At 40.4% G+C, this 19,589-nt stretch overlaps 1 protein-coding gene across 1 annotated transcript in view; it reads left to right on the top strand.

The window, feature by feature from the left end:
• Positions 1-762: 762 nt before the first annotated feature.
• Positions 763-19,589, top strand: part of mtmr14 (myotubularin related protein 14) — a 31,437-nt gene continuing 12,610 nt past the window's right edge. Inside the window, exons 1-15 of the mRNA XM_020086479.2 lie at positions 763-1,568; positions 2,572-2,720; positions 3,916-4,024; positions 5,128-5,203; positions 6,838-6,898; positions 7,136-7,258; positions 9,343-9,416; positions 10,085-10,155; positions 10,762-10,836; positions 11,292-11,358; positions 12,213-12,298; positions 13,345-13,421; positions 14,009-14,045; positions 15,162-15,232; positions 15,357-15,415. Coding sequence (XP_019942038.2) covers positions 1,434-1,568; positions 2,572-2,720; positions 3,916-4,024; positions 5,128-5,203; positions 6,838-6,898; positions 7,136-7,258; positions 9,343-9,416; positions 10,085-10,155; positions 10,762-10,836; positions 11,292-11,358; positions 12,213-12,298; positions 13,345-13,421; positions 14,009-14,045; positions 15,162-15,232; positions 15,357-15,415 — 1,270 coding nt within the window. The 5' untranslated portion in view covers positions 763-1,433. The remainder of the gene's footprint in view (positions 1,569-2,571; positions 2,721-3,915; positions 4,025-5,127; positions 5,204-6,837; positions 6,899-7,135; positions 7,259-9,342; positions 9,417-10,084; positions 10,156-10,761; positions 10,837-11,291; positions 11,359-12,212; positions 12,299-13,344; positions 13,422-14,008; positions 14,046-15,161; positions 15,233-15,356; positions 15,416-19,589) is intronic.

Below are 19,589 nucleotides of genomic sequence, written 5' to 3'. Positions count from 1 at the left end.
AGTGGGTTAGTTAACAACATGTGGCAGCAGCAGTGGGATAGTTTACAACGTGTGGCAGCAGCAGTGGGGTAGTAAACAACGCGTGGCAGCAGCAGTGGGGTAGTAAACAACGTGTGGCAGCAGCAGTGGGATAGTAAACAACGTGTGGCAGCAGCAGTGGGTTAGTAAACAACGTGTGGCAGCAGCAGTGGGATAGTAAACAACGTGTGGCAGCAGCAGTGGGGTAGTAAACAACGTGTGGCAGCAGCAGTGGGGTAGTAAACAACGTGTGGCAGCAGCAGTGGGATAGTAAACAACGTGTGGCAGCAGCAGTGGGGTAGTAAACAACGTGTGGCAGCAGCAGTGGGGTAGTAAACAACGTGTGGCAGCAGCAGTGGGATAGTAAACAACGTGTGGCAGCAGCAGTGGGATAGTAAACAACGTGTGGCAGCAGCAGTGGGATAGTAAACAACGTGTGGCAGCAGCAGTGGGTTAGTAAACAACGTGTGGCAGCAGCAGTGGGATAGTAAACAACGTGTGGCAGCAGCAGTGGGATAGTAAACAACGTGTGGCAGCAGCAGTGGGGTAGTAAACAACGTGTGGCAGCAGCAGTGGGATAGTAAACAACGTGTGGCAGCAGCAGTGGGATAGTAAACAACGTGTGGCAGCAGCAGACACATATGGAAAGCCGTTTTTCCAGAGACACAAACAGCTCAGCTCCGCTCTGACTGAAAACACACGTCATTAAAAGGGGAGACTGCTGAGCTGTCACGTGGTTGCGTTCACTTCCTGTTTACTGCTGCACAGACAGGCTGGAGTACACTGATTGCAACACACTTCTCTGGCTCTCGTCCTTCATTACAGCAGCAGCAGCAGCAGCTCTCTCAGCTTCTCTGTCTTCTGCTCCACCTCTCTCTGTTCGCTGCTGTGCTCCTGTTTACCAAGGAGACATGGAGACGTGACATTGAGGAAACGTGAGCAGGCCGGGAGGGATCCCGGAGCTTTCCTGACCGCAGCTGACGGACTGCGGTCCGGTTTGTGCTGCACGGAGCCGCATCACTTCGCCTTGTGTCAGTCTTACAGGGATCATGTGGTGGAGGACTACAACGGTCTGAAATTGTGTCTGAGGAGTTTTCGAGGGTTTCGTGTCAGGGGAAACCGAGCTAACTAAGCCTGGGCAGCTGGAGCATTGTGTTAGCTAGCAGTGCTAACTCCTCGGTGCGAGGGGCTGGCTGTGCGGACTGGCAACGGCTTCTGTGCGGAGAGAGTAGCCGCTCGCCGGTGCCCTGAATTCAGGAAGAGTCCCCGGCTCCGGCCCCCTCAAGCGGGCAGTCAGGAAGAAGCTGGCTGGGAAGGGATGGCCTGGTCGGTCTTCCCGAACCAAAGGACAAGGTTCTGCGGTGTTTGAAGGAGGTCGAGTTCGGCTACAGGCCATCGCCGCGGGTCGAGGCGCTATGATGGCCGCCTCGTCCTCCCCGGCCGGCGGCTTCACGGGCTCCGGGCTGTCGGTCAGAAAGAGCGAGGAAATAGCGGATTTGATAGATTTGTTTTCCAAGACGCAGTACAGAGCTAAGGAAGTCACTCCTCGGGTAAGACCGTGCTCATCACTAGTGCACACAAGCAGCTTTATTTCAATAATGTCAGTAGTTCCATGTGTTGACACTACGACTGGAACAACTCTCAAACAGAAACCGCGATACAAAGGTCCGCAGTCACATATCACGATACAGGGCGACAGAGCCTTGCTGTCACAGCTGCAGCCTGTTGAGCTCTGTGACTGAGCTGCACCTCTTCACTAAATATCCGCTTTATCACGATCAGGGCTACATAAATATGAGTAGCCCTGCACTTGGTAAATCTGATATACTCCATTTATGCAAGATTTTAAAAACTGATGCAAAGCAAATCCCTGTGCCTCCCACAGGGGGTGTTCACTTTTTTGAGATTAGAGCAATGGCCCCTCAGAATTATTGCATAACCCTTTTTTTTTTTTTTTTTTACATATAACATACTACACCAAACTGCATGTGTCACATGGTTCATTTGGTCCAACCTTGACCGAGTGATCATGCCTAGAGGAAAAGTTTGGTGATTTGAAAGAGCTCAACAACCCGGAGGATTTACCTGCAGCCAGAACCTAGTCCGCAAACAAACAAACAAACAAAGTCTGAACCAAAACATGGATGTGAGGAATCGTTACACCCCACACCAAATAGATTCGGTTTTCAACTTCTCACCATGAGTTATTAATGCTGCTTCCTGAACCTTTGCTCACTGTGTGCGTTCATATCTGTCAGTGTTGTTACATTTTCCCAATATATAGTCTTAAAGGGATTTTATTTTCAATATGCTATTGTTCAATCAACAATAAATCAGTTCTTTCATACATCGTCAATTCAACATTAAGATATTAAATGGGCCAGGGAGATCAGTTCACTTTATAACCATGCTAACATCAGGCACAGAACTTGTAGCAGCATGTGTTGATTCTGTTTAGATGTTTTTGATGACTGACAACTTGCTGTTTGCTCATTGTAATCTGAGTCTTCTTTTTAAACCACTGACATAATGTTTGTTGTTGTCTCCCTTCAGGTAGAGGCGATAGAGAGGCGATGTCTGGAGTTATTTGCCAGAGATTACAAGTACAGTATCATCCATAACGCCAATGGTGAAGTGTGTGGACATTACCCCCGACAGATAGTTTTCCTGGAGTACGAATCCACAGATGCCGAGAGCAACAGGTACATCTCCACTATTCGGCCAATTCATTGTTTTCCGATACAAAGTCCAGTCCACTCAGTTACCTATTACCTCTTTTTTGTTTGTATCGCTGCTCTAATCATGCACACCTTACTGTGGTGCAGAGAGCAAAGGTCACTCATCTCCTGTCCCTGAGATAAGATCAAGAGAAGTGACAATTCTGTCTCACAAGGGCACGTTGTCGGCTGAAATAGGAAAATAATGCAGTTGGGAAACAGGAAAAAAGGAGGCAAAATACAGACACCACCACCAGCCTCATAATACACGTCGTCATATTTGGACCAACGTAACTCACATGCTGTGGTTTGGATGGGAAACGATGGATGCTGCTCAGAAGGCCGCAATCTCTAAAAACAACTAATTTGTTTCACACTTTTGGAATAAGCCACTCACCACAATACATGAAGTACAACTTGCAAAGCCTGAGTCATAAAAACACACGCTCAAAACTTCAGCAGAATCATTCTCAAAAAAGTGGCTTAAAACAAGAAAAGCAACAGATGGCAAGACTAACAAATCCTGGCCCCTAAAACGACAAAGACATAAAAACATAGTGCCAGTTGAAGCATTAAATAGCAATGGTTTCAAACAATTATTGAATACTTTAGACATTTCTGGCTCAACCACTGACTTAGAAAACTGTTGGTTCTTTATTACGTGAATGCAAAAACAATTCAAAAGTTAGTCATCCTCTCAAATGTGACGATTGGTTGACTTTAAATTATTTTTTATTTTTTTGTGAATTAAATACCTTTAGTTTTTTGTTTGTTAGTCGGACAAAGCAAGCAACATGATGACATCACTGTGTGTATGGAGAAACTATAAATTAGATCTTTTATCATGAAAATGTACAATGATTAAAAGCTTCTATATTGAGGAGGTATAGTAGTATATATACAATGGCTATTTATGTCTATTGTGCAATGAATGATTGGTTATAGAGGGTAGAAATGTATGGGGGTAAAAATCCTGCAGTCTTCTGCTAATCATTGATTAATGTGTATCATTAATAATCAATCAGGCACACGTGTTTTTTGTCTGTTAAATGTTCACTGAAACCTTTTAAATTCATGATATGATCATTCAAATATTCATGGCCAAATTAGCATCCACATCCACTGAAATGAAAATCTGAGTAGGCTGTCTAATGGATAACGTGGTGCTTTGTGTGTCCAGGTTTGAGAGCACATTGCAGATCAGTAAGCTGCAAGACCTAGTGAATCGGAGTAAGCTGGCTCGCTGCAGAGGAAGGTTTGTCTGCCCCGTCATCCTCTACAACGGCAAGGTACTGCTACACAACAGTAAACTACACTCTCTCCTCAGGGCTTTAATAGTACCTATATTCATATTTCCCCTCAGAAAAGCTGACACGTTTCAAGACAAGCTTCTTCAGGTTCTATATGAGAAAACATTTCCAGTCAATAGAAAGACATGACAGTAAACTTTGATAAAACACAATCTATGTTCCTTGTATTTAGAGTGCATAGAGAAATAGAAATTACCTGAAAGAAAACATGAATGCTCCAATCTATGACTGGGCACTTAAGCCTCTTGTGGCCAAAAGGAGTATTACAAAAATAAACTGAAAAATATATTTTTCACATATTTTCCCAGATGACACGAAATAATTTTTCATTTTCACTCACCTTTCAGAGCTGCTGTATATAACAAGTCAAAATCACAACATTTTATTTGGGTTAAGATCACTTTTTCCCAGGTGCCTCTATGGAGCAGGCTAGAAATGAACCAATTAGTGGGCTGATCATTCAAATCAATTTTTAAACATGAAACGTTTGTTTGTGCCGGATGTTGATGGAGTGTCACTAAACCTGAAGAATGAATCATCTGTGTTTAATGACCCGAACAAATCTGTGAATCACAAAACAGTGTGTATTTGAATCAGCGGGATTCCTCATTTAACATTGCAAACACAAAATCTTCTTTGAATCACGGTTTGTTCTGTGTCCAGTTCTGGCTGAAAGTTAAACACACATCAATCACACCAGTTACCTAAGACTTTTAATAGATCGTGTGAAGTTCTCATGGCATGGGTGCTGCTACTGTTGATTCACCAAAATATTGAATACATTTGGAAATTAAGGTGACTGCTACTGAAAATGTTCTAATTTGCTCAACAAGACAAGGAAATAAGTTAGTTCTTGTGAGTGCATGTACTGAAAAACACTGTTACAGAAGAAGAAGCAGGGCTGGTTATGGAGATTAAATGAGAAATACCTTATTGTGTCACCTCTTTGTAGAATGAAACTTTTTCTGTGGCCACCACTTCCTACTTCTTACATTGTGGTTGGACAGGTGGCAGGATATACATGATGGAGTGAGCAGTAAAACTACACTTTCTGTTCTTGTATTGTCTCTTCCTCATTGCAGCATATTTGCCGGTCGTCCACTCTGGCAGGCTGGGGGGAGTTGTATGGACGCACGGGCTACAACTACATCTTTTCAGGTACAACAAATACACACCCACACCCACACACACACACACACACACACACCCATAAACCCAATTTTAGCAAAAACATGGGAAGTTGTGGCTGGCTTATTTTTCCATGGTGCGTTTCAGTTCCGTGTGTGCTCTCTGACCTGAGAATAGTTGCAGCAGATGTCAGACACCTGTCAAACTTTTCCTATTAGGACTTAATGCTCCTCAAGTACTTAGAAATATCTCTTGTTACTAACACATACTGTAACCAATAAAAGAAACCAAGTATATTCACAAGTGTCCATCCAAACCATTCAAATTTGACCAGAAAATCTATCTATCTATATATCTTTCCATCTGCACCTGTCAAACCTCACACACCAAAACCATGTGGAAATATGACATAACTAGAGTAGCACTTGGATACGTTCACTAAGGCCCAACAGTCCCCTTAAATTCTTTCAACTTGCACCAGATTGCACGCACTCATCAACAGCTGTCCCCTTAATATGGCTGACTTTTGTCATCATGATGCACAAATCATTACCAGTTATAATATAACTAATATTATAACTATAATTTAAACATTTTCTTTTTGAATTTTTCATTTGCTGTTATTTCAAAAACATGACATAACATAAATCAGGGTCTGAATCACAGACTGTATAAAACATTGATTTAGACTCCAGGTATGGAAAGTTAAACCAATGTGGAAGTGCCTGAAACCTGTATTCTCTCCAGCAGAGGGCGACGCCACTGGTTGTAAAAACAAGTCTTTTTCGATAGAAGTCTGAGAAAATGACTCTACTCCTCACTTGATTTATAATGTCAGTTAAAATTTTCCTGAGAATTTACAGTATCATTTTAGAGTTATTTTAAGTTTGGAGTCAAATAGACGAAGCATTGTATGAATTGGGGCTTGGATAGATAGACACCTAGTACCATCAGTGTGCAGTGTCCTTGTGCTCTCACTCAGGCCCCACCCCCTGCTCCCCCAAATGTGGTTCTGGTTTCAAAAAAGATGGACAAAATGTTAAATCTGATTGCTACAGGATTTTTTCAGGGTATTAAAGCTCATGGTGACATTTTGTAACAGGCAGTTAGTTTAGGTAAACAGATGATTATTATTTATATTACATGTCATTTAGCTAAAGCTTTTATCCAAAGCGACTTCACATGAGTGCAATCATCATCTATGAGGGGCCATTCAGGGTTCAACTTCGATTCTACCGCCGACCTTCTGGTTGGAGGACAACCCCTCTACTGCTCAGCCACAGCCGCCAATTAACGACAACAATCAACGTCTGTTTTTTAAAAGCTTCAATCTCTGATTCTATTTGGGATAAAGCCAACGTATCTTTCTGCATTTTCACTGTAAATCTGACGTCAAGCTCCTTATTCTTAGGTTCCACATTCCCGACGCAAAGACAGTCGGGTCCTGTCACTCATTTAGTGATTAGCTCACATCTAGCAGAGAGATGATCGAAAGGATAGAAACCCGTTCTGATGTTTCTCTTTCTAAAAATTCTTGATGCATTAACTTAAACAGGTTTTTTTTTTTAAATGAACTATTTTGTTGTTGTATATAGAATGTTCACAACTTGATGTATGTATGTGGAGGTGAACCTCCACTCACCATGTATACGTGTGTGTTGCAGGGGGCAGTGATGACACGTGGACAGAGTCAGAGGAGGTTCCCGAGGATGACAGTGCCGTCAGGTAATCTGATTACTCTAACAAGATTAGTAAACTTGTGATGGCAGTAAAACAAACAAGCAAGTGACTGACCCCAGTGAAGGTGCATAAAAAGTGATGGAGCACAAATTCTTTATCCATGAATGACGCAAAGTAAACTTAAACATTTTTTTAAAATGAAGACATCAAACAAGGAATGTACCTTTTTCTTCCAATAGTTCCCTTATTTCAATTTTTCCCCACTTTTGTTGTTGTCCTCAGGAACGGAGACTCGCAGCTCTTTGACAAGGTCCGAGGCCACGACATTAAGCTGCTCCGTTACCTTTCGGTTCGCTACATCTGTGATCTGATGGTGGAGAACAAGAAGGTTAAGTTTGGCCTAAAGTAAGGAACAGCATTCACACTCTGGCTGTTATTTAGGTCACTGTTTGAACTGCTCTGTGTAGCAAGAAACCACAGGGAAGGAATCCGACTGCTGGCTAGGGCTGCTCGATTACAGCAAAAATCATGGTCACGATTGTTTAGCACAATTACGTATTGACTTTTGGAAAACTTCACACACTGATTGAACTTTAAAGAAAAATTATCATGTTAACAAATTAGAGTATCTACACTGCCTGAGTGAGATTTGCGGTTCAGCAGCGTGATTCTGCTTCTCTGCTCTTTTCTAATCACCCGCATGTAGAACTAATCTTTATAATAACCTGCAGAATTCATGCTGAGTATTTTAAGCCGTTTTCAGATATGCCCTGCCGATAAAGTCCGAAGAATTTGGACCGGACTCTACCCGTAGTTTGCTTTTCACACATGCACAACGCAGCGAGAGGCACTCTGCATTATTCAGGCGAGAGGTGGAGCAGCCGGATGTAGCAAACAGAAGCAGGGAGTATTAATTCTGTTGCGGAGATCACGTTATTTTCTTGACAAAACACAGACACCGGTGTCAGCTCTTATCACTATAAACTCTCTTGACATTTTCACCAGTGTATTCTTTGTGTATGTCACTGCTTTTTCACCAGATTTTGCAGATGTTCCATATTTGCTTCATTCAAGTGGTACTGAATATTATGTCAATGAGGCAGGAAACAGGCTTAAAACAAGAAAATGCATTAGTATATACATTAGCTCTTCAGATGTGGTCATATCCTTATGATATTAAAGTATGAACAAACACTACTATCTACTTTAACTAGTAACATACAAATCATTGTATACTTCTTGTTCATATTAAATACATCAACAATTCAGTCTTTCACATCTAAGTTGTAAAATGTATTTGAACCTTCGGTTAATGACGTCAACAAACGCTGACTGTCAGGAATTAATCAAACCTGGAGGCTAGTCAGACTGGAGGTATGGGTTAGAGATACTTTAACTTTCAAAGCTACTGCTCCACTCCATTAAACATCACAGAGGGCTGAAGTTTGCCAAAGAGCAGTTTGAATCTCTAAAACACTTCTGAGAATTTTTTGCGGACTGATGAAATTAAGTTTGAATTGTTTGGGAAGAACATGCAGCACTACATTTGGTGTAAACAGTGCACTGCATACCAGCATGAAAATATCATCATTAAAGTGCAGTGCAGGGAGCTTTAAACCTGGATAAACTGAATCCCCAAGTTTGTCAGTGTATCTCACAGAAAGATGTGAGGGTGTCTGTTCACCAGCCGAACATCAGTAGAAGTTGAGTGAAGCATCAGGACAATGTCTGTAAATCTACTGGAGATCAGTGTGTTGTGTTGGCCCAGTCAGTCCAGATTTTACCACAACAGCGAAGCCGTTTAATGAACTCGAACGAAATGTTCACTTCAGACATCTGGAAAAACGTCTGAGCTGAAGCAATCTCAGATCCACTAGTTCTATCGTCTGAAGACGAATTTGCCTCTGGGCCAAGACTCTGTCTTCCGTTTATCAAACACTGTTTAAAGTCTGACTAGTTTATTTTATCAAGTCGACCATTTCTCCACACAAAACACAAGCAGTGTTACTTTGTGTAGGTGTTTCAGGTCCAGATGATTTTAGGCTCATCTCTATAACAGCTATCTGCCTATGAACGCAGAAAGAGCTTGTTTGTAGTTCTTGCTGTGAAAGGACCAGTTATTAAATTCCTTGCCTTTTTTACTCATGCTAAGTTTATTGGGTGAGTTCCACGGATACACAAAATATTATAAAAGTTAAAATTGCTTGTGTTTTATCAGCTTAATAATGTCTTGATTGTTCTAACTTGAATTAAGATCAAATCACATTTTATGACCACCAGAAAACCAGGCTAATCCAAAAAGGCTCATATTTATTCTGGCCACTGTATTTAATATCTATTTAAAGATGTACAGTGATTCACAAAATGTATGGTAAAGACACTTCCTCTTAGACGTAGCTGCACTTTATTGCACTGCAGTGTCTTTCTGCATGTGTGCCTTAATATATGCTGGACCATGTGGAGAACTGCTTGTCTTCCTGTCTGTGCAGTGTGACATCATCTGAGAAGGCTGACAAGGCTCAACGCTATGCAGACTTCACCTTGCTCTCTGTGCCTTATCCAGGTAAAGAACTGACTCCCTCAGTCACTCAACTATCAGTCTATATGTCATTATCAGGATTCTAAACACTAAAACTGATACCAGTCATCAACTTGTTGGCATGACCTTTACCAGGGCCCAACATTCCCTTTATGAAAACACATTAAATTCACTACATGGGATCTTCTTCTTGAACAAACTCAAATATATCGATATATGTGATTTTTTTTCATCAAGATCATGAATTATTCTTTGAGAGATCAACAAAAAGGTTGAATAATGTCCTATGTGGCAATGTTAGAGAAAGTGCAAAATATTCCTTGTTCAACCTCCTGATAAGGATCTTCACCAAATTGAACACATTCTTCCAACATATTCTGTGGTAAAATGGACAGTTCATCCTGCTGAGATAAACAAAATGAGAACAGAATCTCATTGGTGAAGACAAAACCTGCACAAAACCACATAAAAGAAAATTGTCTTATGGTTGCATCACACCCTAAACATGTGTTCATACTCTCCACTGTGTGTGAAAACCAGAGAAGTTGAGTCTTACACATGTGAGGGAAAGCTTCAGAGATGCTCGCAGTTGTTACACACTTCTTATCATCGTCTGTCATCTTCACACACGAGTTTGGAGTTTAATGTGTGACCATATGATAACTGATGATTTTCATCTTGTCTTTATTAAGGGTGTGAGTTTTTTAAGGACTACAAAGACAGAGACTATACAGCTGAAGGTCTGGTGTTCAACTGGAATCAGGTACAATCTGTTTATTCTGCGATCATAGAAGGAATCAGTTTCCTTAATCCAGCTACGTTTACGAACAATAGTCTGTTAATTGTTAATAAATTGTGACTTGCAGTGGTTATTTAGGTTTTATTATATATATAATTCATACATATCCATAGAACATATCCTTCATCTCCAGTTTATCTACTTTATGAAAGATCATTTGTGTACTACACATGTCCTGGGGATGCACAAACATCATCACACCAATTTAATCAGTTAAACCAGATTTAATCCAGTCCAGTTTAGTATTGTCACAGGACTCAGTTAGCTCGCTGAACTGGACAGCTGCCACCTCTGTAGTTTTCACAACTTCATGCTGCAGTTCATCAACATGACTGCCTCAGCAAGCAGCACAGAACAGCTTTAGAGTTATGCTGCTCTGTAAAGAAAGTGGTGCATCCGATTGCTAGAGCAAACTACAGCAACAAATACTACATATCCTCATGTTCCCCATTGTCTGTTGATTAATATTCAGTTGTTGAAAATGTTAGTGGAAAGATAACTGATGAATCATTGAAAGCTCAAGTCAACTCTGCTCTGTTGAATCTGATTTCACTGTGTCTCTTCTGACAGGACTATGTGGATGCTCCTTTGACAATCCCTGTGTGCTTTACTCAGAACTTGAATATTGACTGGACTCAATACCAGGTGACCTTTTCATCTCTGCTCTCTTCTCTTCTCCTCTCCTCTCCTCTCCTCTCCTCTCCTCTGCTATGCTCTCATTTGTAGTGTGTCAGTGCCATCTGTTGTCCAACCTACAAAGTGCTTTAGTCATAATTCATGAGCATTTCCACTGCACACCTACTGTAATATTTACAGTGTAACCACACTGAAGAATTGTTGAAACCCACATGCTCCAACTTAACTTTAAAATTTAAAAACACCATGAAAGCTGTTTCAAATATTGGTGCAACCATGAAAGGCTCAGATATTGAATATTTAATTTAGTTAAACTAATAGGTGGTTTGTGCAGTTGACAGAAGTGTTTGGTGGTTTTTCAGGGGAACATTGTCTCATGAATGGTTAAAACTCTCTTCACTGCTTTCATTTTTCAGTTTTACCAACAGCATACTTTTACTCTGATGTGTGTTTTTGTTGATTAGTCGTGGGACCTGGTGGAGCAGACCCAGAACTACCTGAAGCTGCTGCTCCACTTCATCAACAATGATGGTAGGTGACGTTTGTGGGACTAGGATCCCGACCCTTCGGTTCACAATGCAGACAGTCCCAGACTCAGATGTTGGGTTTCACACTGGCATTGCCACAGTGTCTAATTTGTGAAACTTTGAATTAAAATTGACATCACACCCTTGTGGAAATGCTGGAAATGCTGGGATAGTGAAATGAAATGAAATGAAAATTCCCTCATCTACTCACCACAGCTTACACAACAGGGGTAAACAGCGTTGCAGCTAAATCCAACACAATTGAAATAAATGGTGACCGATCCTTCAAACAACAGAAAAAAATCTATGAAATGCCTCCATACTGCTCCTGTGGTGTCATCCAAGTGTCTCTAAGCCCCGACATTCAAATTCGACTCAAAACTGTATCATTTACACTGTGATGTTACCCTGAATGTCCACTACCGGAAGTAGCGATGTTACCGTGCACACCGCAGCGAGAGCTTCTGTGCAGTGACTGCTGTGTGTGATAATAACCGTGGCTCATGACCTTGTTTTTTATATATATGCATACACAAAACTCATGTTTTATTTACACATGCAACACTGAATGTGTATGTTGTTATTGACAGTTTTACACATTTGTCCTCAGAGGTACATCATCTCATTTCCTGTTTTGCCTCAGTACTTAACATTCAGAGACTCTATTCATCAAGCACATATGACAGAAGACTTTCCAATTTGTTATGAAATACACTCAATGATTAGGAGCACCTTATCCACCCAGCAGATACAGGTCAGAAGCTTCAGTTTGTTCACATCAAACAGACTGGTTCATATTCACAATGCTTGTATGAGCCTTTAAAGTGTGGCTGAAGGTGATTTTGTATGTTGTTCCAGATCAGAGCGGCCTCCTGGTGCACTGTATATCAGGCTGGGACCGGACTCCTCTGTTTGTGTCCCTCCTCAGGCTCTCCCTGTGGGCAGTAAGTCCTCCTTCTCCTCCTTTTGCTCTTTTTCAGTCTCCTTTATCCTCCCCTGGTGTCTCTCCTCATGACACTCAGTCACCTAGAAGCTCATTTAGCTCCTCCAGCATTCATTAGTGAGTTGAGTAATCCCACGGTGAATCCATCTGCCCTGGCCCCAGTGCCCTTTCTCGTTCATTCAATTTCAAACACGCGCTTTAATTACACTCTTCTTTATTCAGCACCTTTATTAAAAATAGAACTGACATGTGTGTGCAGCCTTTTCCCAAGACATGGTGAATACTGGAAGCTTCTAATGTTGTCACAGGCTACACTTCTCGAAGAGCTTTTCAAATTGAATGAGAAATCCAGTTTTGGTGTCCTAGGCTGCATAATATTTCATGGATGATTAGACTCTGGGGCAAATATATATATGTGTGTATATATATCTTACCTACTAATTCCACAAATCTATGTGAAACGCCTATCTTGGGAAATGTTAATCTAACCAGCTTCACACTTGGCATTTGTATTTTAAATTGCCAGATAAAGTGCAGCAAACTAGTGGTCAGTAACTGGGTCAAACCGTGTGTTAAAATCCCGTCAGATAATTTTGATATTTTTTATTTCACGATATTGAACTGCGACGGACATTCTTACATACATTTGTCGACAAAGTAAAAGCACAATGTTTTGTTGCTGCCAATGCTGTATATCAAGCTGAATTACAGGGCTTTCTTTTGGATGTATAAAAAGCCAGCACCAGTTTAGTAAACCATTCAAACATATATATGAGCCACACACGTGAACAGAAATGATTCAGTTTCATTTTATGAAACTATTTATAAAAAAGCTCTGTACACAACATCCAGCACACAAACAATAAAAAGTGATAGTATATTATAGAAATGTATGAGGGGGACTCACTAATGAGGAATAATTCTGAAGTAGCTCTGGAGCTCTAACACAGGACAAGCTAACAGTCAAGTTTAGAATGGATACTGCACTAGTATTTTTAAACATGGGATATTTGACAGTTGTGTGACTCACTTTCTGTCATGTCACAGGACGGTGCGGTGCATGCCAGCCTGGAGCCAGCTGAGATCCTGTATCTGACCATCAGTTACGACTGGTTCCTCTTCGGGTAAAAACAATAATTTACATAATCACCATCATCATTTCATGACTTCCCTGCAAGCCATAACCCAATGGGCATAAATACTTTAGAGTTGCATTTGCAAACATCTTGGTGCCACCTTGTTTTAGACTCTCTGTGTTTGTATAATTGAATAGTGACTGTTTAATGAAGCACTGGGAGCGACATGAGATGAAACAAGTGTGGCTTTGCTTTTGACCACATTCTCTCTCCTCTCTCTGTCTTTCTTTCTCTCTCTCTCTCTCGCACACATGTATTCATGCATGCAACAACACACACACGCTCTCGGGGTACTCCATTCATAATTACCAGCCTCCATGTCTCCAATGAGACCTAATCAGAAGCAGAAAAAGTCTGTTCAATGTCAGTTAGCCAGTGTAATTATACATCAGTATGCTCACTTTGCTTAAAGTTTTACTTTTACAACACAAAAGACTCAAACGCAAAAAGTAAAAATTCATTTTAATTAAACATGTTGTAGCTTTTACAATACAGGGCTTGGTTGAATAGTTTGTTGACAAAAGTAAGAGTCAGCTGGTATTTATTGAAGTCCATTGTTCTGTTTCTATTTCCAGTCACATGCTGCCAGATCGACTCTCCAAAGGGGAGGAGGTACGTTCGTTTTTTTCTGTGATGATGATGATGATGATGATGATGATATAGCCTCAGTGATGTTTCAACTCAGATTCCAACTGATGAAGTGACTGTTAAATAAAATTCCTTTATATTTTTTTCTTTTGCTCTTATCTGTGCCCATATACTCATTTGTTGGTGAAATCTTTCGTCACTGCAGCTGCACGAATTTCATTCAGTCTCACCCAGACTGGGTCAAATGAATTCACTAGATTTTTATTTGGATCTGCACCAAATTTCACACATTCATAACTTTTTTCCATCAAAATACAAAATAAATGTTGAAAAATACCTAAATTCCCCATATTGTTAAATGGATCAACCTGTGACCATAATCTGTGCCAAAATTGAATGGGTTCTATCCTGACACATACCACATCCTTCCACCAAGTGTCAATGGTAAACTATCCAGTACTTTTGTATAATGCTGCTGACTAACAGACAAACAAAAACACAGCTTCCTCAGTAAGGGTCTTGTTTGTGTTAAAGTACAGCCATGTGTAAGATAAATGAATGAAAACATTTGCAAACACTGACAGTTGAAATCGGCTTCAGAGAAAAGTGAAGCTCCACCTGCAAATGTATTTTTTTAAGAGGCAAGATTGATATAGGTTTGATGATCAGAACAGCCATTATCTTCTGCTGGTTGTAACTTATCCGAGATGCTGTGTAATTATTTACATGTTGGCCTCTAAGTAACAAGAAATGTAAGTTTAGAAACCACATATATAATGCCATTTTTTTCCCATCTGTTAAATGTCCTGCTCACACATACTCATACAAGCAAATTTAGGGGATCCTTAAAATGATTGTGTAATGCATTTATACAGTATAAACTAAGGAAACCCAATATGTTGCCAGTCGTGCTCAAAGTTACACTTCCCTAAAAGTTAACTATCACTAATTTCTCTCCTACAGAGGGAGAACTGTATCAGAAAAGCAGCAGAAATAAAATGTAAATGTAGAGAAGTCTCAGTAGAGCAGAATGAAGCTAAATAAAGTTTAACCTGCGGTTTGTCTCTTCACAAGTGTTACCAGTAAAAAAACAACGTGTTTACTTCTCTCATTAAATTGTGTCCTCTCTCTCTCCCCCAGATTTTCTTCTTTTGCTTCAATTTTTTGAAGCACATTGTCTCAGAGAAGTTCTCTGCTGTTAAGAAACAGAGGTGTGTACTTCCTTCTATCTCTCTCTCTCTCTCTCTCGCTCGCTCTCTCTCTCTCAGTGAATAACCAGATTCTCTCTGTTCTTTTGATCTGATGTTACTTCATAACATATTCTTTTTCTGACAGAAGGAAGAACTCTCACTTCAAGGACAGTGATTTCACTGTGGAGGATCTCTGCCAGTTAAGTAAGTCAGTGTGTCTCACATGAGCCTCCCTCTCTATGTAACTGTACAGGCTCCTTTGATGGATGTAGCTCAAATAACATTCAGATTCATCTGTACAGAATGTATTTTATATATATATGTGTGTGTGTGTGTGTGTGTGTGTGTGTGTGTGTGTGTGTGTGTAATGTCTTATATGTTGGCCTCTAAGTTGGCCATATATATATGATTGCATGTTCTCTTCGTGTCCATGTGGGTTCTCTCCGGGTACTCCAGGTTCCTCCCACAGTCTAAATTTATACAGATTGGGGTTAGGGTAAATTGTGAGTGTGAATGGTTGTTTGTTTTAGTATGTTGGCCCTGTGATATGCTGAAAACTCAAAAAATACAGTTTGATAATAATATGTGATAAAATTACTAGTAAGTATGAACACATTTAAGAATGTGTCTTGAGTTTAGGAGCTAAGGTCTTGGATTTAACTGGAAAACATTAAATCAGGATGCTTACTATGGAAACAATTTCTAACATATTTCCCACGTTTTCCTCTTGACCTCCTTACCTTTGCTATAACTTGATGTAGCACATCTGATTATGTTTTCTGACGTACTTGTGGGAGCATAAGCAGCCCCTGCCACTTGCTTCTGGTCTGATGCAATGAGAAAGGTTGACAAAGGCTGTGCACAATGTCGGGGTAGAGACAAAGCAACAAGACTCTGGGTGATAACACGTCTTCATGTCTTTAGAATTGTAAGGCTTGGACTCAAAACATCTTACATCTCCAACCTTTATGTCTGTGGGCAACAAACCTTGTGTATAGTTTAGTACAGTCATTGGTTCACTGTGTTATGTAATACCATCAGTTTCACAGGTGTAAATGGCTTCTTCTGAAGTCTGGTATAAGTTTGTGTTGGAATGATGGAGGAAAACTCTGTTTGTAACCCTGACACACAATTGCCACAATACTGAGAAAGAGCATTTGAACAAAGTTTACTTTGAGAACCATTTACTTACCAACTTAAACCAACTTAAAAAAATGTTGTCACGCAGACAGCATCTTTTATTGTTGTAACGTAAATACACATCTGTATCAGATGTGCTAACTATTGTCGTATATTGGGGTTGCGATGATGTGAAGATGATGAAGGAATCTCCGATGACACCGTCTTGATTGTATATAAAAGTTTAATACAAAAAGTTCAGCATCAATACAAGCAAAGCAATCTGCCTGGAGAGGGATTCGGGGCCAATGTGAATCTTCTCTGCTGCCTGGAGAGAGATTCGGAGCCAATATGAATCTCTTCTGCTGAGGCAACTTCATCTCCTCGTTTATATAGGAGGGTTGTTTGCGTAAACCTAAAGAAAATGCATCTGGCTTTCCTCCAGATTGTCCGGTGCCAGGAAGGGAATAGCACCAGCTCTTCACGTTTATATCCTTCACAGGAAGGGAGACGACACTAGCCCAAATTTAATGTTGCACTTAGAGCTGTGACCTATCACCCTACCATTTGTTCAGGCTTTCTCCACATTCCTCAAGACCTGTGGACCTCAAACCTAAAGATAAATTTCTTTTATGGGGAAGACTACACATAGCATTTCAGACACCACATATTTCCCCCCTTCGAGACTACGCAGAGTCTCGAAAAACAAAAATAATAACATATATGTTATATTTGTGATTTAGCAACATTAAGTAACTTTATGGAGTGCGAGAGTGAAAAACCTGTCAGGCAGCTATCTTTCCTGAAACATCCCTCAATCAATCTAGACAGGAAAATTCTCTCACGGCCCCTCTGCCTTGGGCGGCCACACGTAGTACTCCAGACCAATCAAAAAAATTAAGAATTTAATAATCTGTATATGAATATTACTTAAACAAATATATATGGAAACCTCAGAAAAATAAAATCAAAAAATGTCCAAATTCAGGCTGGTCGACCCATCGCACCTTCCAATGGACCTGTCCTTGCCTAGCAACAATATCCCTAAACATCAAAACAATCAAAAAATCTAAGGTCCCAATATATTCACCCAGTAACAACATCATTCTTCAAAAATTATCGTAAAAGAAAATGTTATGAAAGTTAAATATTGCTCATACAATAATAAAAGAACTAAAAGCTAAGTCAAACATTTATATTGTACTAGGATTATCATAAGCATCATCAAAGATTACAACAAAAAAATATATAAGAAAAGACAAGAATATATCACACTGCAGCTCCTTCGCAGTGTCGACTCTCAGTGTAGTGTCGATGGTGTGGTGACTCTAGACATATTATCACAGTGTCCTTGCTCAGAGTCCTTCAGTCCATTCTTATTGTCCATGTTTGAGTGTCTTAATCCCTTCAGCATATCCCCCAATATTGTTCTAGGAGGAAAGAAAAGAAAACACCAAACAGTATCTTGTGCAGAAACAATCAAATGCATAGAAATGTATAAGTCATGACATCACATTATTTCCAATTATGAGTCACTATTTCCATTTCCCCCCTTTTATAATAACATTCTATATATATAAAAAATAACAAAAACACAGGGCGGATGATAGACTGCACCAAGACGTTGTTTAATTCCTAGTCTTTGCAGTATTAGTTTTATCGTCTTATCCACGAACTCTTTGCCATTGTCTGAAGAAATTCGATCTGGAAGTCCCCATCCACTTATGACTTCTCTACACAAAAATTTAGCTACAGACTGAGCATCCTTCCGCTTGGTTGGACAAGCTTCAGGCCATCGTGAAAATCTGTCCACAACAACCAGCATATATCTTTTTCCTTCAACTGGTTTTATCATGTCAACATAATCCACTACTAACTCACGCATTGGACCTCTCGGAGTTGGAATGTAACCAGGAAGTACTGGTACACCCCTCCGAATATTATTTTTCAAACAGATAGTACATCTGCCAATAACATAGTCAATTTGTTCAAGCAAGTATGGTGCCCAAAAACCATACTCCTTTGTGATCTTTCTCCTAACTTCCCCCCTTGCAACATGAGCTAACCCATGAGCTTCCTGAATCATCAGACCTAACAGGTCTGGAGGTGCTACTATCAGCCCCTCATGATTTCTCCAAAGTCCAGTAGAATCTCGGGTTGCACCTCGATCTAGCCAAAGCTGTTTATCAGCTGCAACAGCAGTTTCTTGCATTAAGATCACATCTCTGAGTGTAATTTTTTCTTCTAAGTCCACTTCATGAGTGACTAGAAAGATTTTTCCCAATTTATCTGCACATGTGACTGCCTTTGCAGCTTCATCAGCCGCTTTATTTCCTTGTGTGACTTTTGATACATCATTTTTATGTGCTGCACATTTAGCTATCGCTATCTCTTTAGGTTTCATCATGGCATGCAACAGTTTCATTATTTGATCGTGATGTTGTATTGGAGAACCATCTGCTTTCTTAAACCCTCGGTTCTTCCAGACTGATCCAAACAAATGACACACATTATGTGCATACGCAGAATCTGTAAATATTGTCACTCGCTTACCTTCCGCCAACAAACATGCTTCAGTTAGCCCCACTAGTTCAGCAAGTTGCGCTGATGCAGGCTGTGGCACTACTTCAGCCTTCTCAACAACAAATCCCGTTCCTTGGGCTTTTACCACTGCATAGCCAGCACTCAATTTATCACCCACACGATAACAAGATCCATCAGTCCAATACTCAAGATCTGCCTCACGCAAAGGGAGGGCTTGCAAATCTGATCTAAGTCTAGAGTATTTTTCTGCTTCATGCAAACAGTCATGCGGTTCACCATCCTCTGGGGTTGGCAAACTCTCAGCTGGATTCACCGTGACACACCTGGCTAGGGTGACATCTTCCTGCTCTAAAAGCCTATGATAGTCTCTTAACCTAGACATAGTCAATGTGTATTTACCATAGTTCAAGAGATTTCTGAGACTATGATGTGTAAGAATTGTTACCGGATAACCCATTGTGACAGATGATGCCTTATCATACATTAAAGAAACTCCCACCATTGCTCTGTAGCACAGTGGTAGTCCCAGTTCAACTTCTGAATAAGCAGTGGAATAGTAAGAAATAGGTTGAGGACTTGTCCCCGTTCCTGTTGGTTGACAAAGAACTGCACACGCATATTTACCCCCAGAAGAAGTGGACACATACAACAAGAAGTTCTTAGTGTAATCTGGAAGTGCTAATGCTGGAGCCTCCTGTAATCTCTGTTTGATAGT

This window comes from Paralichthys olivaceus, chromosome 2, assembly GCF_024713975.1.
Source record: "Paralichthys olivaceus isolate ysfri-2021 chromosome 2, ASM2471397v2, whole genome shotgun sequence".
Lineage (NCBI taxonomy): Eukaryota > Metazoa > Chordata > Actinopteri > Pleuronectiformes > Paralichthyidae > Paralichthys > Paralichthys olivaceus.
Note: the sequence above shows the minus strand (reverse complement) of the source record. Positions and strands in the feature narration are given on the sequence as shown.